Source organism: Zophobas morio, unplaced genomic scaffold (genome assembly GCF_036711695.1).
Source record: "Zophobas morio isolate AGI-343-1 ecotype UQ-CSIRO unplaced genomic scaffold, CSIRO_AGI_Zmor_V1 ptg000021l, whole genome shotgun sequence".
Lineage (NCBI taxonomy): Eukaryota > Metazoa > Arthropoda > Insecta > Coleoptera > Tenebrionidae > Zophobas > Zophobas morio.
This window is the reverse complement of record NW_026972126.1, coordinates 20,181,838-20,207,408: the sequence shown is the minus strand read 5'-3', so window position 1 is coordinate 20,207,408 and position 25,571 is coordinate 20,181,838. Positions and strand designations below refer to the sequence as shown.

Genomic DNA, 25,571 nt, shown 5'->3' with positions numbered 1-25,571 from the left:
GAAAAACCGAAAAATTGCAAAATCCAAAAATTGAAAAATCAAAAAATCTAAAACCGAGAAGTCGAAAAATCGGAAGATCGAAAATTTAGTAACTCGAAAAGTGAAAAATTTAGAATTTTAGAAAGTGAAAAATCAAAATTTTGGAAAACAGAAACAGAAAAATTGTAGAATTGAAACTTCGGATAATTGAGAAATCGAAAAATGAAACAAAGGAGAAACTAAAAAATTCAACAATTAAATATTGAAAAATCAAAAAATCTAAGAAAAAAATTCAAAAATCTAAAATTTAAAAACCGAAAAGTCGAAAAATCAAAAAATAGAGAAATCGAAAATCCCAAATTTAAAAAATCGCGACACTGAAGATTCGAAAAACAGAAAACTCCCAAAACTGAAAAGACCAAAAACTGGGAAACCAAAAGATTGAAAAATTGGAAAATCGAAAAATCCAAAATTTAAAAAAATGAAACATCGAGAAATCGAAATATCAAGAGAAACATCGAAAAATCGGTAAATTGTAAAATCGACATCGGCCAAAATGGAAAAATCTAAAAATTCAAAATTGAAAAATTTAACATAAAAATGGTATAAATCGAAAAATCGAGAAATTGAAGAATCGAAAAACTGAAAAATTGCAAAATCCAAAAATCGAGAATCTAAAATCCAGAAGTCGAAAAATCGAAAGTTAAAAAACTCGAAAAGTGAGAAATCCAAAATTTTAAAAAGTAAAAAATCAAGAAAGGAAACTGAAAATGTGAAGAATGGAGAAATCGAAGAATTGAAAAATCCAACATTTAAATATCGAAGAATCGAATCGAAAAACAGAAAAATTCCAAAATTGAAATGACGAAAAATTGGGAAACCGAAAAAGTGAAAAATTGGAAAATCGAAAAATCCAAAAAATGAAATATCGAGAAATAGAACATCAAAAGAGAAACATCGATTAATCGAAATAATCCAGAAGTTAAAAATTGCAAAATTGAAAATTGAAAAACGGATCCTAAATTGAAAAATCGAAGACTGAACAATCGAACAGCTAAAAAGTGAAAAATTTCAAAACTGAAAATAAAATGTTAAAAATAAAAAAAATGCAAAATCCAAAAATCCAAAAATCGAAAAATCTAAAACCCAGAAGACGAAAAATCGGAAAATCGGGAAATAGAAATTTCAAAAAATCTAAAATTTTAAAAAGTGAAAAAACAAAATTAAGAAATCGAAAAATTGATGATACGAGAAACAGAAAAATCGAGAAACTGAAATGACGAAAAATTGGAAAATCGAAACACCGAAAAATCGAAACATCAAAAATGGAGACATTGAGAAATCGAAAAGTTGAAAACTGAGAAATTGAAAAATTTTAATTAAAAAAAATCGATAAATCGAAAAAATTAAAAATCGAAATATCAAAAAACAGAAATTGAAAATCGGGAGATTGAAACATTAAAAACCTGGAAAATCCCAAAACTGAAATACTGAAAAACTGAGAAATCGAAAGTCGAAAATTCGAGAAATCGAAAAGTCGAAAAATTGTTATATCTGAAATTTTGAGTTTTTCCATTTACTATTGTAAAATTTGGGTAAATGACTTCATTCTATTGTTGGTGGATTAGCGTTTTACCGTGATATTACTAACGTACATTAGACGGAAACGGGCGACCTATTTTTGTACTCTTGGGGTCATGAAACATCGAGAAAACGTACAAGTAGCAGTCGCCCGATGAGCTCGACTAAATAACAATTCGAACACAAAATTTGTACACGTCATTCTACCAAAATAAACGAGCTATAAGACAACGCCAGAAAGACCTCAATTAGACTAATGGAAAAATAAATCAATTCGAACAAATAAAACGTCTGCTCCTGTTTCCCTCAAAAGAAACTTTTAATTAGACTTCGACAATAAATCACCACTGACAAATCTTTCAAATTGTAAACATAATTAGATTCCAAAGGACATTACTCGTTCAATTGTAAAGATTTAGTCAACGAATGTTCATCTGTACACCACTCAAAAGATTGTTGTAGCAGCTATGGCCACGCTTTCTTTACAAACTGCCGGACCGTTTACTTACATATTTCCAGCCCAGCGTAGTCTTGCAGCATTCACAGTAGATATCGGCGACGGCGTGAAGCCCAGTCAAGAGAACTCTTTCCTCCGCAGGCCCGCAGCCCACGTTCACTCTACGAAAACACACAAAAAAATTAAGCCGAAAATTAATTAGGTTCGGTTATCTGAGCGTAAACAACGCCTCGGTGGAATACATTACGAACTAACTTTATCTCATTGTTACAGACAAAAGTCCCAATAAACGTCGAGTACAGCACGATGGGAAATTATTCATGCTGCGGAGGAATTATCATACAATAAATATTGAATTCACTTGTCCGCTATTGACTATTTCGGCGTGTGTGCCGCTATTTATAGAAGAACCCTGACGATGCGTTGATAAAGCGCAATTAAACTAGTCGCTGTTATCTGACTTGACCTGCCACGATTTTTAACTGCTTTATGACGGCAACACTTCATTATACACTTTTCGAACTTCGATTAATTGGCCAAGTTCGGGGTTTCGGTTGGGCTTCTTCGGTAAATAGGAGATCCTTCGGCTGCTAAAAATAACGCCGGCGTGCGGAATAAATTACCGAAGGGCGCGGTTTTTTGTCTGGAAGTGTTGTGTGTTTTGAATTCGCGAAAAATTATACAGTTACTGATTTATTTGTTTTTATTGCGGCGCTTAGTTGAATAGAAAATGAGGATCGGGGTGAACTTGAAAGACGTCAAACAAAGAAAGTTTGGGTAGTTATTTTTAACTCGGGTTTTAGTCATTTACTTAGTCATGTTTTGTACTATATGGAAAAAAAATGGGCGAATTCTGTTTATGTGGAAGTCTGTGGTCATCAATTTATTGTTAGGTACGTTTGTTAGTGCGCCAACTAAGTAACAATGCGTTGTTGGTTCGAAGTTGGCCTATAGAAATGGTGTTGTGCCACATAGAACATAATTTGTAATCGAGATATCCTTGGCATTTAATGCGTATGTCGTCTCTGAAATAGTAGGTTTAACGCTGCGTATATACAAGTTTTCTGAATTGTAATCCTGAGAAACTCTACGATGAAATGAATCGATTCTAAAATCTGAAAATCAAAAATTCAAAAAAACGAAAAGTGGAAAAATCGAAAAACAGAAAAATCGGAAATCGAAAAATTCTTGACAAAAATTTTAAAAATCGAAAATTGGAAAAATCGGAAAATTGAAGAATCGAAATTTTGAAAAATAGAAAAATCGAAAAGTTATTTAAATAATAATAAATTTAAAAAACCGGAAAATTGAAGAATTGAGAAACTGTAAAATTCCAAAACGAAAATAACGAAAAACCAGGAAACCGAAAAATCGAAAAACCGAAAAATTCAAAAACTGAAACATCGAGAAAACGAAACAAGTTAAAATAGAAAAATCGAAAAAATGAAATATTATAATTGAAAAAAAACGATAAATCAAAAAACTGAGAAACTTAACAATCAAAAAATCGAAAAATTTAAAACTTGAAGTCGAAAAATCGAAAGATCGAGAAATCGGAACATCAAAAAATCGGAAAATTAAAACATCAAAAAACTGAAATCAAGAAAAAACCGAAGAAAAAAATTCAAATTCTTACAATTATGCTTAAAAAATTGAAAAATCGAAAAGTTGAAAGGTCGAAGACCGAGAAACTGAAGAAGCGAATTATCTCGAGAAATCCAAACATAAAAAAAAACGTTGAAAAAAATTAAAAAATCTAAAATTTGAAAATCGAAAAATTCAAAAAATGAAAAGTGGAAAATCGAAAAATGAAAAAATCGGGAAATCGAAATTTGAAGAATCGAGAAATTGAAGAATCGAAACTTTGAAAACTTGGAAAATCTATAAATTCAAAGGTCCAATAATCGAAAAACCGAAAAATCGAAAAGTTAAAACTTGAAAAATCGAAAAATTTAAATATCGAAAAATTGAAGAATGGAAAAACTGCAAATCGAGAAATCGAAGAATCGAAACCTAAAAATTTAAAAAAAACGAAAAACTGAAAAATAGGAAAGTGAAGAATCGAAAAACACAAAAATGAAATGACGAAACATTGGGAAATCGAAAAACTGAAAAATCGAAAGACTGGGAATTTGAAACATCAAAAAATTGAAAAATCGGAAAATTGAAGAATTGAACATTGAAAAATTGGAAAATCGAAAAGTTAAAACTTGAAAAATAGGAAAATTAAAATATCAAAAAACTGAAATCAAGAAAAAACCGAAGAAAAAAATTCAAATTCTTAAAATTATGCTTCAAAATTGAAAGCGAATTATTAAAAGATCGAGAAATCCAAATATAAAAAAAAACGTTGAAAAAAATTCAAAAATCTAAAATTTGAAAATCGAAAAATTCAAAAAATGAATGCAAAAATCGAAAAACAGAAAAATCTCAAAACTGAAATGACGAAAAACTGAAAATCGAAAAATGAAAAAATCGATTTAAACTTGAAGAATCGAGAAATTGAAGAATCAAAACTTTGAAAACTCGGAAAATCGATAAATTCAAAGGTCGAATAATCGAAAAACCGAAAAATCGAAATGTTAAAACTTGAAAAATTGAAAAATCGAAATATCAAAAAACCGAAGAAAAAATTCAAAAATTTAAAATTGGAAAATCGAAAAATACAAAAATCGGAAAGTCATACAAACCATACAAAAATGAAAGATTAAAAAAATACATAAACCAAAAAATCCAGAAATTGGCCAAAAAAAAAAATTGAAAAATGGAAAAATTAACACTTTAAAATTGAACGATCGGGAAATCGGAACATCAAAAAAATGAAAAATCGGAAATTTAAATATCCGAAAAATTGGAAAATCGGAAAATTGAAGAATCGAACATTGAAAAATGCGAAAATCGAAAAGTTGAAAGTTCCAAAAATCGAAACACCAAGAAACCGAATGAGCGAAACTTTGAAAATTTCGAAAAATTGAAAAATCGTATAATTGAACAATAAAAAACCCTGAACATCCCAAAACTTAAATATCGATAAAAAATTGATTAAAGAGTCGAAAAATCGAAAAAAAAAGAAATAGAGAAAACGAAAATCCAAAATTTATAAAAATCGAAAAATTGGGAAATTGGAGAATCGAAGTAGAAACATTGGAAAATCGAAAAGTTGTAAGGTGGAAAAACCGAAAAACCAAGAAACCGTAAAAGCGAAACATCAAGACATCGAGAAATCGAAAAGTGAAAAATTGAAATATTAAAATTAAAAACAAACGATAAATCAAAAAACTGAGAAACTTAACAACCAAAAAATCGAAACATTGAAATTTCGATAAAGCAAGAAATCGAAAAAACGAAAAATCAAAAAATTTAAAACATCAAAAAATTGAAAAATCAGAAAATTGAAGAATCGAACATTGAAAAATTGTAAAATCGAAAAGCTAAAACTTGAAAAATAGGAAAATTAAAATATCAAAAATTGAAATCAAGAAAAAAACCGATGAAAAAATTAAATTCTTAAAATTATGCTTGGAAAATTGAAAAATCGAAAAGTTGAAAGGTCGAAAGCCGAGAAACTGAAGAAGCGAATTATCAAAAGATCGAGAAATCCAAATATAAAAAAACGTTGAAAAAAAATTAAAAAATCTAAAATTTGAAAATCAAAAAATTCAAAAACTGTAACATAAAAAATCAAAATGGGCCAAAATGAAAAAATCAAAAAGTTAAAATAAAAATTGAAAAATTTAAATTAAAAACAAAAGATAAATCAAAAAAGCGAGAATTGAACAAAGAATAGAAAAATTAAAATTTAAAAATCGAAAAATCTAAAATCAAGAAGTCGAAAGATCGAGAAATCGGAACATGGAAAAACTGAAAAGTCGGACAATTAAAGAATCGAACATTGAAAAATCGGAAAATTGAAACTTTCAAATATTGAAACATTGAGAAATTGGCCAAAATCGAAAAGTTAAACCTTGAAAATTGAAAAATTAAATATCGAAAAATTGAGAAATCGAAATATCCAAAATCAAGAAAAAAATTCCAAAATCTGAAATTTAAAAATCGAAAAATCCAAAATCGAAAAACAGAAAAATCCCAAAACTGAAATCACGAAAAACAGGGAAATCGAAACATCAAGAGAAACATCGAGAAATCGAAATAGGCCAAAATGGAAGAATCAAAAAGTTAAAAATTAAACAAACAAATAATGGATAAATTAGAACCGAGAAGTCGAAAAATCGAATGATCGGGAAATCGGGACACTGAAAAATCTGAATTTAAAAGTTCGACAAAAATTAAAAAATTGGAAAATAGAAGAATCAAACATTGATAAATTGTAAAATAAAAAAATTCGAAAATTGAAAAAGTTGGAACTTGACAATTGAAAAATTAAAATATCGAAAACATTGAGAAATCGAAATATCAAAAAACAAAAAAAAAAAAAAATCAAAAATCTGAAATTTAAAAATCGAAAAACCGAGATATCCAAAATCCAAAATTTAAAAAATCAGATAATTGAAGAATCGAAAAACAGAAAAATCTCAAAACTGAAATCACGAAAAACAGGGAAACCGAAATATCAAGAGAAACATCGAGAAATCGAAATAGGCCAAAATGGAAAAATCGAAAAGATAAAAATTGAAAAAATTTAAAACAAAAATTTATAATTAAAGAACGATAAAGCGAAAAATCTAGAAATCGAACAATCACAAAATCGAAAATTCGAAACATCGAAAAATCCCAAAAATAAAATCACGAAAAACGGGAAAACCGAAAAAGTTTACGTTTTTGGCAGTTTTAAAATTCGGCTAAAAAAACTTGAGCGAATCCACGATTTTCTCAGTTATTTGTGGACATACAGAAAAGTAACCACAAACTCGTGAAACTTAGAAACTTTGCGATGAAATAAGACAATTCTCGTACTTTATTTTAAATTACAATAGAAGTCAAACCTTGTACTATTCATCCACCTCGACATTTATAACGCATTTTTAACTATCATATAAAAAATAACAAAGTATATTGCACATATTCATCCTAACCTCAAAATGTCTTCATAGCGCTTTTAACAGTCCCAGTTTTACTCGAAAAACTCAAAATTAGACTACCAAGTCCCAAGGAAAAATGATTACGATCTGCCTATCTAAAATTTAGCCGTTTTCGCGGTCGTAAATTTTGGCGCGTGAATGAAATTTGTCCGAGTTATTTCATCGATCTATTCCATAATGAATTTCAGTTTCGTCCAAGTGGCGTCCCCGAATTTCTCGAGGGTCCAATAAATATTTTATATTTATCCACGGACGTCTTTTATCGTCTTATTTGTAATATTTTCCCCCATTAATTCGTAATGAGCTGCTTCAGGAATTAGCCCGACGTAAACATATGCACGAACCGAAAAAGAAAAAGCGCTTTTAAATCGCTTTATCTCAAGGCCGGCTTTTGTCATTCGCCCGAAAATATTAAAATCGGCCATTTAACCGACGCAAAAAGCCGTATAAATACTTCCAAAGCCTCCGAAATATCGAATTTTCCGTGTAATATTTGCGTCCAAGGATAAAATCCTTTTAGCACGTACACAAAAAGAAGGACAATTTCGTGGGTTGGAATTTATTTAAAATTGAAATCGATAATGTAAATCAAATCGAGGAGAAAAATAGCGAATTTATAGGCACGAGCTTAATTTTTTGCCAATCGAAGTCGGTCCATGGAAGCGAAAACGCTCATAAAGTGTACAATTTCACATTATATACTATGACACACCAGTAATTAAATTTTAAGCAATAAAAGACACAACAACAAAGTAATTATCTTTTGCCCGTCTGAAATAAATAAATCTCGCTTATTGAAATTCCGAGTACAAATTCACCTTCCACTCTAATCACTTTCCAATCAAGGTAAATTTATAAACGTGGCTCGCAACCCCCTGATGACGTCCTCGGGTCTAAAAATTACATCTTTTATTACGTCCACAGGGGTAGTTTGTTTGATCACGCAATAAATTCACTTATATAACGCCTACCACACTAAAACGATAATAGAATCGATAATGCCCGAGTGTCCCTATAATCATTAACATGGGTTTGGAGCCCGGACGCTACTTGGCAAATACATAGTTGGGTACTTATTCCCCAATAAATTAGTATCAGCGCAAACGATTCTGTTTGATTTACGCTAACCATAACTCAGAAGTTAGTGTTTTTTTTTTCCGCCGACAACCGCAACATTCCATTTCCTACAGTTTCAAGTTCAAGTAATGCAAACCGAGCTGCTTTTTCTTTTGATCTTATTCTTTTCGCGTCGTGTTATGAAATAAAAATACTCGAAGGAAATGCAGTTTGGGTGGTTTCTCACACATATTTCCTCACGGAACATTTACAAACGTAGCTGGAAGCATAAATCACGAGTTTCGTTTTAATTTAATGAGTGCTGCGAAGGCCATCAGCGATAGCGAGGTGTGGAGGTGGAAGTTCTTCGAAGAGACTGTTAATAATCTAATTTTATAGGCGGCGTTGTTTAGTAATCGCTCCATCTGTTCGGTGAACGGACTACAGTACGTTTTTTATATCCACTAAAATTTAATCACTGTTTGACACTGTACCGGTGGCAGGTTGAATCCCAAACGTAAGACATCAATGGAATCCAGAGTTTCGATATACGATGTCAATATAACTCAAAAATTAAAAATATATATTTTGGTCGAAAGTTATTTCAATAGAACTTCTCCCGCCACTGAGGTGACGCAAATGACATTCCCACAGCTTTTTTTCGATTTTTTTTGTTTCTTTAATTATATCGAGTTGTCATTTTTAAATCTTTTAGTTTTTCGATTTCAAAACTTTTAGATGTTTGCAATTTAGATTTTGCAATTTTTGGATTTTTTTTTCAATTTTTCGGTCTTGCAACGTTCTAATTTTATAACTTTTCTTTTTTTCAATGTCAATTTTTTCTATTTTTCGATTTTTCAGTTTTTCGAATTGTAATTTTTTAACTTTTTAATATTTTGTTTCTTCAACGTTTGATTTGCATTTTGTCCAATTTTTATCTTAAATATGCAATAATAATAATTTTTAAAAATATTTTACTTTTTCAATTTTACGAATTTAGAATTTTGTAATTTATTGGATTTCAAAATTCTTCATTTACCTATTCGATATTTAAATTTTTCGATTCATCAATTTTTTTATTTCTTCAAATTTTCGATTTGCAGTTTTTCATTTCGGTTTATTGCTTGCTTTATTTTTTACAATTTTTCGATTCTTCAATGCTCCGATTTTATAATTTTTTTTATTGTTTCAATTTCAGTTTTTCATTTTCTCGTTTAGATTTCATTTTCGATTTAGATTCACAACTTTTTTTTTTTAAATTTCTTGATTTTTCATTTTTTTGTTTCTTCAATTTTTAGATTTTGCAAGTTTTCGATTTAAAATTTCTAGAGTTTTCAATCTTTAACTTTTCAGTTTTCGATCTTAAAATATTTCACTTTTTTACTTTCACGATTTTAGAATTTTTCCATTTTTCAGTTATTATTGGTTTATATAACTTTTCACTTGTCTGACTTTTCAATTTTCCGATTTTTCAATTTTTCATTTCTCCAAATTTTCGATGTTATAATTTTTTTTATTTCAATTTTTCAACTTTTCGTTTCTTCAATTATACTATATATGCAAGCCTTCAACTTTTAATTTTAAAATGTTTCAGTTTTTCGATTTTACAATTTTTCGATTCAATTTTTTATTTTATCATTGAATTTTTCGATTTTTCAACGTTCAGATTTTATAATTTTTCTTTTTTCAATGTGATATTTTTCAATTTTTCGGTTTTCAATTTTTTGATTTTTCAATTTTAAATTTTACGAGTTTTGAATTTTTCCATTTTTCATATATACTCGATTTTAAAAGTTTTTCACTTATTTGATTTTCTATTTTTCGATTTTTTAAATGTTACAGTTTTTCGACTCAACAGTTTTGACAATTTTCTCTAGTTTTTCAATTTTACAATTTTTGGGTCTTCCAATTTTGATTTTATTTTTAAATTTTACACTGTTCCAATTTTCAATTTTTCAGTTTCATGAATTTTCGATTTTTCGTTTCGGTTTTTTATTTTTTTTATTTTTTCAATTTTGGGTTTTCAACGTTCTGATTTTATAATTTCCCTTTTTTCAATGTGATATTTTTCAATTTTTCGATTTTTCATTTACTGGATTTTAAAACTTTTTCCCTTATTTGATTTTACATTTTTAGATTTTTTATTGTTACAGTTTTCGACTTAACAGTTGTGAGGATTTTCTATAATTTTTCAATTTTACAATTTTTGGATTTTCCAATTTTTTTAAAATTTACATTGTTCCAATTTTCAATTTTTCAGTTTCATGAATTTTCAATTTTTCGTTTCGGTTTTTTATTTTCTTTATTTTTACAATTTTTAGGTTTTTCAACGTTCTGATTTTATAATTTCCCTTTTTTCAATGTGATATTTTTCAATTTTTCGATTTTTCATTTACTGGATTTTAAAACTTTCTTATTTGATTGTACATTTTTCGATTTTTTAATGTTACAGTTTTCGACTTAACAGTTTTGACGATTTTCTATAATTTTTCGATTTTACAATTTTAGGGTTTTCCAATTTTTATTGTTTTTTTAATTTTACATTGTTTCAATTTTCAATTTTTCAGTTTCATGAATTTTCAATTTTTCGTTTCGGTTTTTTATTTTCTTTATTTTTCCAATTTTTCGGTTTTTCAACGTTCTGATTTTATAATTTTCATTGTTTAATTTTTGGATTTTTCAGTTTTTCGATTTCCAATTTTTCATTTGCAATTTTCCTAGTTGCGTTTAAAATATGTAATAATAATAATTTTTAAAATATTTAACTTTTTCAATTTTACGATTCTTCAATTTCACTACATGCAACTCTTCCAGTTTTCAGTTTTCAATGTTTCAGTTTTTCGATTTTCCAACTTTTGGATATTTCAATTTTTAAATTTTGCAACTTCTCATTTCGGTTTCTTATTTTTCAATTTTTCAGTTTTTCAACGTTCTGATTTTTATAATTTTTCTTTTTTTTCAGCGTGAAATTGTTTAATTTCTGGATTTTTTAGTTTTGCGATTTCCAATTTTTAGATTTTTTAATATTTCATTCTTCCAATTTTCAATTTTTCAGTTTAATGATTTTTCAATTTTCATTTCTTCAATTTTTGATTTGCAATTTTCCTAGTTTTCATTTTAGATAAATATGTAATGATAATAATTTTTAAAATATTTAACTTTTTCAATTTTACGATTTTAGAATTTTTCCATTTTTCAATTATTATTGATTTTTATAACTTTTTCATTTATTTGACTTTTCAATTTTTCGATTCTTCAATTTTTATTTCTTCAAAATTTCCATTTTTTTGTTGTTTCAATTTCAATTTTTTCAACTTTTTGTTTCTCCAATTTTTCTATTTGCCCTTTTTCAATTTTTCATTGTTATTGTTTCTTCAATTTTCCAACTTTTGGATAATTCAATTTTTATATTTTGCAATTTTTCATTCCATTTTTTATTTTTTTGTTTCTACAATTTTTAGATTTTGCAAGTTTTCGATTTAAAATTTCTCGAGTTTTCAATCTTTAACTTTTCAGTTTTCGATCTTAAAATATTTCACTTTTTTACTTTCACGATTTTAGAATTTTTCCATTTTTCAGTTATTATTGGTTTATATAACTTTTCATTTGTCTGACTTTTCAATTTTCCGATTTTTCAATTTTTCATTTCTCCAAATTTTCGATGTTATAATTTTTTTTATTTCAATTTTTCAACTTTTCGTTTCTTCAATTATACTATATATACAACTCTTCAACTTTTAATTTTAAAATGTTTCAGTTTTTCGATTTTACAATTTTTCGATTCAATTTTTTATTTTATCATTGAATTTTTCGATTTTTCAACGTTCAGATTTTATAATTTTTCTTTTTTCAATGTGATATTTTTCAATTTTTCGGTTTTCAATTTTTTGATTTTTCAATTTTAAATTTTACGAGTTTTGAATTTTTCCATTTTTCATATATACTGGATTTTAAAAGTTTTTCACTTATTTGATTTTCCATTTTTCGATTTTTTAAATGTTACAGTTTTTCGACTCAACAGTTTTGACAATTTTCTCTAGTTTTTCAATTTTACAATTTTTGGGTCTTCCAATTTTGATTTTATTTTTAAATTTTACATTGTTCCAATTTTCAATTTTTCAGTTTCATGAATTTTCGATTTTTCGTTTCGGTTTTTTATTTTTTTTATTTTTTCAATTTTGGGTTTTCAACGTTCTGATTTTATAATTTCCCTTTTTTCAATGTGATATTTTTCAATTTTTCGATTTTTCATTTACTGGATTTTAAAACTTTTTCCCTTATTTGATTTTACATTTTTAGATTTTTTATTGTTACAGTTTTCGACTTAACAGTTGTGACGATTTTCTATAATTTTTCGATTTTACAATTTTTGGATTTTCCAATTTTTTTAAATTTTACATTGTTCCAATTTTCAATTTTTCAGTTTCATGAATTTTCAATTTTTCGTTCCGGTTTTTTTTTATTTTTCCAATTTTTCGGATTTTCAACGTTCTGATTTATAATTCTTCTTTTTTCAATGTGATATTTGTCAATTTTTCGGTTTTGAATTTTTTGATTTTCCAATTTTAAATTTTACGAGTTTTGAATTTTTCGATTTTACATTTACTGGATTTTAAAACTTTTTCACTTATGTATTTGATTTTCTTTTGTTCGATTTTTCAATGTTTACAGTTTTTCGACTTAACAGTTTTGACGATTTTCTATAGTTTATCGATTTTACAATTTTTGAGTTTTCCAATTTTGATTTTTTTTTTAAATTTTACATTGTTCCAATTTTCAATTTTTCAGTTTCATGACTTTTCAATTTTTCATTTCGGTTTTTTATTTTCTTTATTTTTACAATTTTTCAGTTTTTCAACGTTCTGATTTTATAATTTCCCTTTTATCAATGTGATATTTTTCAATTTTTCGATTTTTCATTTACTGGATTTTAAAACTTTCCCTATTTGATTGTACATTTTTCGATTTTTTAATGTTACAGTTTTTGACTTAACAGTTGTGACGATTTTCTATAATTTTTCGATTTTACAATTTTTGGATTGTCCAATTTTTTTAAATTTTACATTGTTTCAATTTTCAATTTTTCAGGTCCATGAATTTTCAATTTTTCGTTTCGGTTTTTTATTTTTTCATTTTTCCAATGTGACATTTCTCAATTTTTTGATTTTTCAATTTTAAATTTCACGAGTTTTGAATTTTTCCGTTTTTCATCTACTTACTGGATTTTACCACTTTTTCACTTATTTGATTTCCCTTTGTTCGATTTTTCAATGTTACAGTTTTACGACTTAACAGTTTTGACGTTTCTCTATAATTTTGCGATTTTACAATTTTTGGTTTTTCCAATTTTGATTTTTTTTTTAATTTTACATTGTTCCAATTTTCAGTTTTTCAGTTTCATGAATTTTCAATTTTTCGTTGCGGTTTTTTATTTTTTTTATTTTTCCAATTTTAGTTTTTCAACGTTCTGATTTTATAATTTTTCTTTTTTCATGGGATATTTTTCAATTTTTCGGTTTTGAATTTTTCGATTTTTCATTTACTGGATTTTAAAACTTTTTCACTTATTTGATTTTCCATTTTTCAATGTTACAGTTTGTCGACTTAAAAGTTTTGACGTTTCTCTATAATTTTTCGATTTTACAATTTTTTGGTTTTCCAATTTTTAATTTTTTTTAAATTTTACATTCCAATTTTCAATTTTTCAGTTTCGTGAATTTTCAATTTTTCGTTGCGGTTTTTTATTTTCTTTATTTTTCCAATTTTAGTATTTCAACGTTCTGATTTTATAATTTTTTGATTTTTCAATTTTAAATTTTACGAGTTTTGAATTTTTCGATTTTTCATTTACTGGATTTTAAAACTTTTTCATTATTTGATTTTCCATTTTTCAATGTTACAGTTTTCGACTTAACAGTTTTGACGATTTTCTATAGTTTTTTGATTTTACAATTTTTGGGTTTACCAATTTTGATTTTTTTTTTAATTTTACATTGTTCCAATTTTCAATTTTTCAGTTTCATGAATTTTCAATTTTTCGTTGCGGTTTTTTAATTTTCTTTATTTTTCCAATTTTAGTTTTTCAACGTTCTGATTTTATAATTTTTCTTTTTTCATGGGATATTTTATAATTTTTCTTTTTTCATGGAATCAGTGTTACAGTTTTTCGACCTCGCAATTTAGACGATTCTACAATTTTTAGGTTTTCCAATTTTTCGATTTTATTCGTTTTTTCTTGTTTTCAATTTTCCATTTCTTTTTTTTTTCGAATTTTAAGTTTCTCGATTTTTAGTTTTTTAATGTTTCAATTTTCCGTTTCTTCAGTTCTTCGAAAAACTGGATTTTTCGATTTCGACTTTTTCGTTTTCGCAATTTTTCGTTTTTTCAATTTTTCAATTTTTTAATTTTCCGATTGTTTTGTTCTTCGATTTTTTTCAATTTTTCGAATAAAAAAAATTGCAGAATTGTAAAAACGAAACATAAAAAATGAAAAAATGAAAAAGAATAAAATGAAAACTTTGAATAATTTAAAAATTGGAAATCATGAACTTGAAAAATTGAAGAAACGAAAAATTGAAAAATGTAATTATGTATTAAAAATTGAGAAACTCAAAAAATCTAAAAGGTGCAAAATTGAAAAAACGACATCTGTATTTTTGGCTTTCAGTTTTTCGATTTTTCAATTTTTTTCGATTTTTGGTTTTTCAATTCTTCAATTTTTCTATTTTTCAACTTTTTAAATCAAAAAATGGAAAATTGCAAAATCGTAAAATTGAAAAGACGAGTAAATATAGAATACAAACTTTAAGAAACCTAAACATTGGAAAACAAGAACTTGAAACAACGAAAAATTCAAAAATCTGAAAAATTAAAAACTGAGAAAACGAAAAACTGATATAATAAAACCGGGAAGATGAAAAATAAAATTAAATACTTGAAAAAGTGAGAAATCGAAAAATTAACAATTGAGAAACTGAAAAAGCGAAAAATAAAAAATTGTAAAATCTAAAAATTGCAAAATTGAAAAATTGCAAATTCGAAAAGTTGAAAAAACAAAAAAATCATAAAATCGAAACATTGAAAAATGAAAGAAAATGAAAAAAATGAAAAACGAAAAATTGTATTATCAAAAAATTGGTCGGAGGTAAATAAATTCAGATTTTTTATGATAAAAAAATAAGCTCATGAAACGTCGAGAAAACACGAAATTGTCAAGTCCTCCGATGCACTCTATTACAAATTTTATTTATTTAGTAATCACTCCATCTGTTCAGTAAACGCACAACAGAACGTTATTTTCATATTCTATGGCTGTATGACACTGTACCGGTGGCAGGTAGAATCCCGCACTTCAGCCACCAATGCAACACCATTTGAAAACCCAACTCGGAATTAATTATTGCCGTTTCGACTCGCCCCGACGAACCCCAAGGCTAAAAAGCCCTCAACCGACACACAAAATGAGATAATGCTACATTTTAACGAAGATAAATGATCTTCCGCGGCAGAACAGCAATTTTCGGATCTTATTTCTGCAGCCATTTGAAACCAATAACCTATCATTACGGAAAGGATCGTTTTCACACACTTCCAGAGCTTCGACATACGGTGTCAATAAAGCCCGGAATTAAAAAAAAACCTCTTTTCTGTTTACAGCCAAACTATTTCGAAGTTTTCACACAAATTCTCGCGTCTAGACTCCGAAAGTTGTCCATTTAAGAAATTGGCGGCGTTTTTGTCTAAAATAGACGATGATTTCAATAAAGCCCTCCGCAAAGTCCGCAGAATCTGGAGATAAATTTACGGGATTCGAGAAGTGCAGTGAGGATCTAAATATAATTCAAATAGACTAGGAAAAGAGAGAAAAATGAGCGGAGTTCAACTCCAGCGGGCGTGTTTACAAAGAGCCCGCTGTTTTCATTCGGAGTCATAAATAATTAGTTGAATGAGATACCGAGAGTTTTCTTTAATTAATTGAAATGGCTAGACGTAGGGTAATTTGGTCGGGAGTAGACGTGTAAGCGTTTTTCTTTGATAACGCTGCTGAAACATAAATCGTTGGATAAACAAGGCCCGTTTGACAATATGCCAATTCACGAACCGTAATTTACGGTTAATGCGAGTTATTCGTCAAGTTTAATGAACGAATTGATATCTGTGGAAAAAAGTACGGTGAAATCATCAATTTTATTCTTTAGACCGGAACTGCGATAACGTAATTATTTTTTGTTGGCGCTGATTGGTGCATTCACGTTTTTAAGACGCCTATTCAGAACCAACATTTATTTTGCAGTCGAAATAGTCAAAACCACTACTATGAATCATAATTTTATTACATCCAAATAACGAACGACATCCTAAAGGTCCAAAAAATTAAATCCTGAAATTAACTAGGAAAAAAAAGAAAATCATTGAAAAACCAAAAAATTGAAAAAAAAATGGAACAAAAATAAATGAAAAATTGAAAAATCTCAAATTTGACGATTGAAAAAACGAGAAATGGAAAAAATTTAAACTGAAACAATAAAAAATTATAAAATCACAACATCGAAAAATTATAAAAATAAAGCAAATGATAAACCGAAACGAAAAATTGCAAATCAAAAATTTGAAATGTCGAATAGGTAAATTTTTAAAATACAATAATTGAAAAATGGAAAAATTCTAGAATCGTAAAATTGAAAAAGAGAGATATTTTAAAATTACTGTTACACATTTAAAATGAAAACTAGAAAAATTTGCAAATCAAAAAACTGAAAAATTCAAAAATTGAGAAATTTGACATTGAAATAAAGACAAATTATAAAATCAGAACGTTGAAAAACCGAAAAATTGAAAGTTGGTAAAAAACGAAACAAAAAAATTGAGAACCCGTGAAATCACAAATCCAAAAGATTTAAAAATGAAAGCTCGAACAGTTGCATATCGCAGAATAGAAAAAAAAATGGAAATACTAAAGAAACGAAAAATTGAAAAAATTAAAATTGAAAAAACAAAAAATTATAAAATCGGGACACTGAAAAATCGAAATATTGAAGAAATAAAAATAAATAATGGCGCGTATAAAACTTTTATAGTAATCAAGTACATAGGACGACTTGACAATTTCGTGTTTTCTCGAAGTTTCATGACCTCTAGACTAGGAAAAAAGTGGTCTCCCATTTCTGTCTGCTGTCTGTATCCCTTTATATTAGACCAATAGGTAATCAAACTCTAATCTTTGATGTCACAATTTTTCGTTTAACTTCATTTTTCAATTTTTCAGTGTTTCGGTTTAATCATTTTTCGTTTTTTTTAAATACCTAAATTTTTTTCAATTTTTTCTACTTCCAAATTTTTCAAATTTTCGATTACTCAATTTTAAAGTTCTTAATTTTTATTTTCCTTTTTACTTATATTTATTTTTCATTTTTTCGATTTTATTATATCACAGTTTTTCGTTTATTCAATTTTTCAAATTTTCTCGATTCTACCAATTTTTAAATTTTCGTATATTTATTTTAACTTTAAGCGTTATGACAATAATAATAATAAAATTCGCAAATTCAAATCTTATAATTTTTCGAAAAAACTGGATATATTTATCTTCGCTCAATTATTTTTTTCCATTTTTTTTTCATTTTTCAATGTTTCGGTTTCATAATTTTTCAGTTTCTCAATTTTTTATTTTTAGATATTTCAAATTTTCGTTTCCTCAATTTATATCACAATTTTTCGTTTTTTCATTTCCTCTATTGTTTCAATGTTTCTTTGGAATTTATATTTCAATTCCTCGATTTTACCAATTTTTAAATTTTTCAGTTTTGTAATTTTTGATTTCCAGTTGCCCGATTTCCCGATTTCTTTAATGTTCAATATTACGATTCTTAAGTTCGTCAATTTTTGAATTTCTTGATTTGCAATTCTTAGATTTTTCCAAGTTTTCATTTTGTCTACTTATTCGTTTTATCATTTTTGATTTTTTAATTTTACAATTTTGCGATTTTTCCATTTTTGTGAATTCGAAAATTTGAAAAATAGAAACATTGCAAAATTGAGAGGGTGGCAAATAAAAAAATTCGATCTCCAAATTTTTCAATTATTCAGTTACTCAGTTTTTAATTTTTCGATTTATTAATTTTTCAAATTCTTGTTTCTCCTGATTTTTTTAATTTTCATTTTCTCGATTTTATATCACAATTTTTTGTTTTTCATTTCCTTTATTTTTCAATCTTTGATTTTCGAATTCAATTTTGCAATTTTTGGATTTCCAGTTATCCGATTTTTCGATTTCTTTAATTTTCAGCATTTCGATTTTTCTATCTTCAATTTTTCATTTTCTTGATTTCCAATTTACATATTTTTCAAATTTTTGAAATGTTGAAAAATCGAAAAATTGAAAAATCGAAATGCTATAAAATCGGAAAAAATAAAAAATCACAAAATTGAAAATCGAAGAACTGAAGAAACGACAAATTGAAAAACTAAAAATCGAGAAACTTAAAATTCAAAAAAAATATAGAATCGAAAAATTCGAAAAAGAAAAACGAATCGAATCGAAAAATTGGAAAACCCAAACATTATAAAATCGCAAAAATTAATGAATAGTAAAAATTGGAAAGCTGAAAAATTGAAAAATTAAAAATCGAAGAACTGAAAATTTTTTAACATAATTATTACATACTTCAATCGAAAAATTGAAAAAATGAAAAATTGAAAAAATTTAATTTTTTCACTTTTTCGATTTGCAACTTTCTATTTTTCGATATTTCAGTTACTCAATCTTTAATTTTTCGATTTTTCAAATACTGCTTTTTCCTGATTTTTTTTAATTTTCATGTTCTCGATTTTATATCACAATTTTTCGTTTTCCATTTCCTTTATTTTTCAATGTTTTTTTCTTTTATAATTTTTCGTTTATTCAATTTTTCAATCTTTGATTTTTCAATTAATTCCCAGATTTTCTAGTTTTTAAATTTTTCAATTTTGCAATTTTTGGATTTCCTGTTTTCCAATTTTTCGATTTCTTTAATTTTCAGCATTTACGATATTTCGTTTTTTCGATTTTCCTCTTTATCGATTTTTGAATTTTTCTATCTTCAATTTTTCATGTTCTTGATTTCCAATTTATGTTTTTTAAATTTTTCATTTTATACTTCTTCGTTTTTTCATTTTTGACTTTTTAATTTTCTTAATTCGAAATGTTAAAACATCGAAAAATTGAAAAATCGAAAAACTAAAAAGTCGGAAAAATGAAAAAAGTGGAAAATCCAACAATTGAAAATCGGAGAACTGAAGAAACGAAAAATTGAGAAACTAAAAATCGAGAAACTTAAAATCGAAAAAATTATAGAATCGTAAAAATTGTAAAGTCGAAAAATTGAAAAATTAAAGATCGAGAAATTGAAAAATTAAAAATTGAAGAAATGAAAATTTTTTAAAATCATAATTATTATTACATATTTTAATCGAAAAATTGAAATCGAAATTGAAAATTTTCATTTTTTCACTTTTTCGATTTGCAATTTTCCATTTTTTGATTTTTCAATTTTGCAAATTCTGCTTTTTCCTGATTTTTTTTAATTTTTCATTTTTCATTTCCTTTATTTTTCAATTTTTTTTTGTTTTATAATTTTTCGTTTATTCAATTTTTCAATCTTTGATTTTTCAATTCCTGGGTTTTCTAGTTTTGAAATGTTTCAATTTTGCAATTTTTCCATCTTTTTAATTCGAAATGTCGAAAAATCGAAAAATTGAAAAATCGAAAAACTAAAAAATAGAAAAAAATAAAAAATCACAGAATTAAACAAAAAACAAATATTACAAAATCGAAAAGGTGGAAAATCCAAAAATTGTACATCGAAGAACTGGAGAAACGAAAAATTGAAAAACTAAAAATCGAGAAACTCAAAATTCCAAAAAATTATAGAATCGAACAATTGGAAAAACAAAAACAAATCGAATGGAAAAATTGGAAAAGCTAAACATTAAAAAAACGCAAAAATTATTGAATCGTAAAAAGTGTAAATATCGAGAAATTGAAAAATTAAAAATTGAAATAACTAAAATTTGGTGAATCGAAAAATTAAAAGATTTAAAACTAAAAACTCAAAGATTTGCATATCGTAAAATTGAAGAAATTGAAAGTGAAAACAATGTAAAATCCAAACGTAAAATCGAAAAATCGTAAAAAGCAAATAAAAAACCGAAACGAAAAATTTTAAATCGAAAATTTGAAGAAATGAAAAAGTTTTATGATCCCGTAACTGAAAAATGGAAAAATTCTAAAATCGTAACACTGAAAAATCGAAAAATTTAAAATTCATGAAACAGAAAAATCCAAAAATTCAATAATTTCACCTTCAAAAAAAGAAAAATTATAAAATCAGAACATTGAAAAGCCGAAAATTTGAAAAATCAAAATTTCGAAAATCGAAAAACTGAAAAATCTTAAAATGAAAACTCGAAGTGTTGCATTGAACAATTTCACAATGTGTTGATTTTTTTACTAAAGATTTTGCAGTTGTTTTTAATTTTTTTTTCCCTCTTTGTATGTATTAGGCAACTCAGAACACATTTTTTTTTAACTCACAAAGCAATCGTGCGCAGTGGAACGAATAGCTGTCGACGATTCCGAGTTTAATTTAATTTTTTTCACGCGAGTATTTTTCTCCCATTGTTTTAATCCCATTCAACCCAAGTTAGCTAACATTTTAATTTGACGTTACTTGAGTAATGAAAATAATTTCTCAACTCATTAACCTCGAGACTTCTCTGGCAGTTTTTACTTTGTAATTATTAAGTAGATTTTGTACTTCGGAGCCCCAATAATACGACCATAATGCAAGAAGTTTTTAGTAAATCCTATTATAGGAAACTCTATAACAAATTACGACATAATTTGTGGTCATGGTTTTATCGATTTCCGCTTTATCATCCACCTAACGTGCTCGAAAATTAAAATATAGAAGGCGATGTGTGATTTATTTTTGATGTTTTTTCTTAAACCACTAGGTCAACCTGAATTTTTTGAGAGATTTTTTTTTGAAAAATAAAATTTTCCACATGCAAATTGCGACGATTTCGAGATTTTACTAAATTCATTTTCTTGTAGAGAAAAAATTAATGCAAGCAATTATTTAGATGTATCGGGAAAACTTAATTTTTCGTAAGCTCAATTTTTTTTCGCTTTCCACAGAAATTAGCAATACGTTCGTCAACAACATTCGCTAAAACCCTAATTAAATGCGAAGAGCGGGCTCGCCGACTTTGTGCACAATTAATTATACCGAATTCAACGCCATTTAATGAATAAAAAACCTGTACAATAATACTCTCTTTCAAATAACACTCCGAAAATTCCAATTCCGCAACTCCCCCTGCTAACGTTAAGCCTCTCACAATGGGCTCTACCGCCAAAATGAGCCCCTCCGCCCCGAATTTCCATATTGTTTGATTCGATAACGCATAATCTCCTTAATATGAATGGGTCGTAACAGTTCGGCAAGGTTAAATAGCGGATTATTCGGCCGAAAGTAGACAAAACACTACAAAACTCGCAAACACAGACCCTAAAAGCATTCGATCCTCAATTACAAACAACATTGCGAAACAGTAAAAAATGCCTTGATTAAGTCCGATAAGGCGCGCTCTGTCAATGTCGAAACCAGCTGATCACGTTTTACGCCTCCTCTCTATCAATTTTAACCCAAAATTCCCTTTTATCTCCGCTCTAAATACGATTACACGGTTAAGGTCAATGTCATTTTAACCCGTCCACGTAAACATAACAGAAAATCGTTAATCCACTGAGAAGTATCTAATATTAATGGGAATACTTACACTGAGTTGAACAAATACGCCCGGCCTTGGCTGCCTTGGAATGACTGAAAAAAAAAAGCTCAGTTTATTTAAAGTTGCTTTCGTGGTTTCCTTAAAAGGAAAATGATGAAAAAATACACAATAGAAATGTGATCGATCGGTGGGAGGATGGACTTTTCCGGCGACTTCAACTCCAAAAATCGGGTTAATTCTGAATTAAGAGTGCGTTCAATGAGATAATGTGATTAGTGGAACGGAGTAGAAAAAATGGGGTAAAAATAATGCACGAGTGCGTTCTCATGTTGATTAATGGCTTTAAAACGGGAAAATTCGCCGTGGGAGTCGATTTTTTTAGCTTAATTCATTAGATAAGGAGAAACGTGTCTAAGTGCTGTTGGAATTTTACGGCTTCTGCGAAAAAGGAAACGTTTAACGTCGACAGTTTTCAAGTTTTTATTTTTAATTTTATGAAAAACAAAAAGTATCACTATTATTACTAATTTCAACTTTTTTGAAAAACAAAAAGTTTCAAATTGTGTTTCCTAATGGTTATTTAATTAGTAAAAATCAATTATGGCAATATGTATATGATTCTAGAAATGAGAACGAAAAGCACAAAGAAAATGACGATGGGAACGAAAATGAGAATGAAAAAGAAAGGAGAAGCATAAAATTGAGTGATAGTAGGAATGAAAATAAGAACTCTTAAAATGCGAAGGAAAGATGAGATGGAGGTGTAATTAAAAGGAGCAGAAATTAGAAGTACGGATATGAATGAGAATGAGAACGATAATCGGAATAAAAACGAGAATGGGAATAATGAAAGATCGAGAGAGTATCATGAAAATTAGAAGGCGAATTAGAATGTGAACGGGATGAGAAAGAGAATAAGGACGAAAGAGACAGTCAAGAATGGGAGAAGGAATGAAATTAAACTACAATGCGAAGGAATGATGAAATAGACGACAAAATGAGAATGGGAAAAATAATGAAAACAAGAATGAGTACAAAACAGAAATTAGGATGCAAGCATGACAAAGTAAATTAAAATTAGAACGAAAACTAGGATAATAATCGAAAGGAGAATGAGGATACAAATGACATCTACAGGACGCCAAGAATAAGAACGAGAATAGGAAAGAGAACGAGAACAAGAATGCGCATAAAAGTGGGAATTGAAGTGTGAAAGCCTATGAGAATGTTAATGTTAAAATTAAAACGAGAAAGATAACTAGAATGGGAACAAGAATAAAAATTAGGCGGCGAACGAGAATCCGAATAACAAGAACAACGAAAACGAGAATGAGAACCAAAATAACGACTAAAATTAGAATGAGAATGAGAAGCCAACAAAATAAGAATAGCAATGAAAATGGGATTCAGGATGCAAACGATTATGAGATAGAGAGTAAAAATTACAATGAGAACGACAATTAGTAATAGAAATTAGTAATAGACAACAAAAACAAGAGAGTAAGTCGCCCAGAATAAGAACGAGAATGGGAAAGAGAATGGAAATTAGAACGAGAGTGAAAATTAGAACGAGAAAAAGAACCATAATATGAATCAGAATGGAAATGAGATTAAGTGCGAGAATGAGAAAAGAGAACGAAATATGAGAATGAATACGAGAATACAGGCAAGAATGAAAATTGGGATGCGAATTACAATGTAAACAAAAATAAGAGAGAACTAAAACGAAAATGAGAACGAAAATAACGAAAAGAATTGGAACGAGAAGTAGTAAGTAGAAAGAAAACAACGACAAGAATGGAAATCATGAAAGTGCGAATTTAGATGCGAGAAAATGCGAATCAGAATATTACGATATGAACGAGAATGAAAATTAGGATGCGAATGGAAGTGTGAACAAGAAATTCAACAAAGAATAAAGACGAAAGACACAATTAAAAGAAAAATTGAGAACTAGAATATGAATAAGAATGGGAATGAATAAAAAAGAGCGAGAATGACAAACGGAATGAATACGAAAATGAGGAACACCAAGTGGCCGATAATAAGAATGAAATTGGGAAAGAGAATGAAAATAAGAATGAGCGCGATGGGCCGAATCGAGATGTGAACGGATATGATAATATGAATGAAAATTAGAACGAGAATGAAAATGAAAACGACAAAACGGATAAGAATGAAAATTAATATGCGAATTACAATGCGAACGAAAATAATAGAGAACTAAAATGAAAATGAGAACGAAAATAACGAAAAGAATTGGAATGAGAAGTAGTAAGTAGAAAGAAAACAACGACAAGAATGGAAATCAGAACTTGCATGTGAACGAGAATAAGAACGAGCACGGAAAAGTCAACGAAAACAAGAATTACCATGGAAATGGAAGAATGGCAAAGAGAATAAAAATTAGAACGAAAAACAAAACAAGAAGAGAATAAGAATATTACGATATGAACGAGAATGAAAATTAGGATGCGAATGGAAGTGTGAACAAGAAATTCAACAAAGAATACAGACGAAAGACACAATTAAAAAAAGAATGAGAACTAAAATGAAGATTCGAATGAGAACTAGAATATGAATAAGAATGGGAATGAATAAAAAAGAGCAAGAATGACAAACGGAATGAAAAGGAAATTGAGGAACACCAAGTGGCCGATAATAAGAATGAGATTGGGAAAGAGAACGAAAATAAGAATGAGCGCGATGGGCCGAATCGAGATGTGAACGGATATGATAATGTGAATGAAAATTAATATGCGAATTACAATGTAAACGAAAATAATAGAGAACTAAAATGAAATTGAGAACGAAAATAATGAATAGGATTAGAATAAGAAGTAGTAAGTAGAAAGAAAACAACGACAAGAATGGAAATCAGAACTACCATGTGAACGAGAATAAGAACGAGCACGGAAAAGTCAACGAAAACAAGAATTACCAAGGAAATGGAAGTATGGCAGAGAGAATAAAAATTAGAACGAAAAAGAAAACAAGAAAAGAATAACAAAGAAAGCATGAAAGTGCGAATTTAGATGCGAGAAAGTGCGAATCAGAATATTACGATATGAACGAGAATGAAAATTAGGATGCGAATGGACGTGTGAACAAAAAATTCAACAAAGAATAAAGACGAAAGACACAATTAAAAGAAGAATGAGAACTAAAATGAAGATTCGAATGAGAACTAGAATATGAATAAGAATGGGAATGAATAAAAAAGAGCGAGAATGACAAACGGAATGAAAAGGAAATTGAGGAACACCAAGTGGCCGATAATAAGAATGAGATTGGGAAAGAGAACGAAAATATGAATGAGCACGATGGGCCGAATCGAGATGTGAACGGATATGATAATGTGAATGAAAATTAGAACGAGAATGAGAAAGAAAACGACAATACGGACAAGAATGAAAATTAAATATGTGAATTACAATGTAAATGAAAATAATAGAGAACTAAAATGAAAATGGGAACGAAAATAATGACTAGGATTGGTGTGAGAAGTAGTAAGTAGAAAGAAAACAACGACAAAAATGGAAATCAGAACTAGCATGTAAACGAGAATAAGAACGAGTACTGAAAAGTCAACAAAAACAAGAATTACCAAGGAAATGGAAGTATGGCAAAGAGAATAAAAATTAGAACGAAAAGGAAAACAAGAAAAGAATAACAAAAAAAGCATG

General features: G+C 27.7%; 1 protein-coding gene across 6 annotated transcripts in view; it reads right to left on the bottom strand.

Moving 5' to 3' along the window:
• LOC135132453 (protein yippee-like 2) overlaps positions 1-25,571 on the bottom strand; it is a 235,654-nt gene that overhangs the window by 5,581 nt on the left and 204,502 nt on the right. For all 6 annotated transcript variants that reach the window (XM_064060551.1, XM_064060553.1, XM_064060552.1 and 3 more), the window contains 2 exons: positions 21,934-21,977; positions 2,070-2,178 (listed from right to left, as the gene is read on the bottom strand). In XM_064060551.1, coding sequence (XP_063916621.1) covers positions 2,070-2,178; positions 21,934-21,977 — 153 coding nt within the window. The remainder of the gene's footprint in view (positions 1-2,069; positions 2,179-21,933; positions 21,978-25,571) is intronic.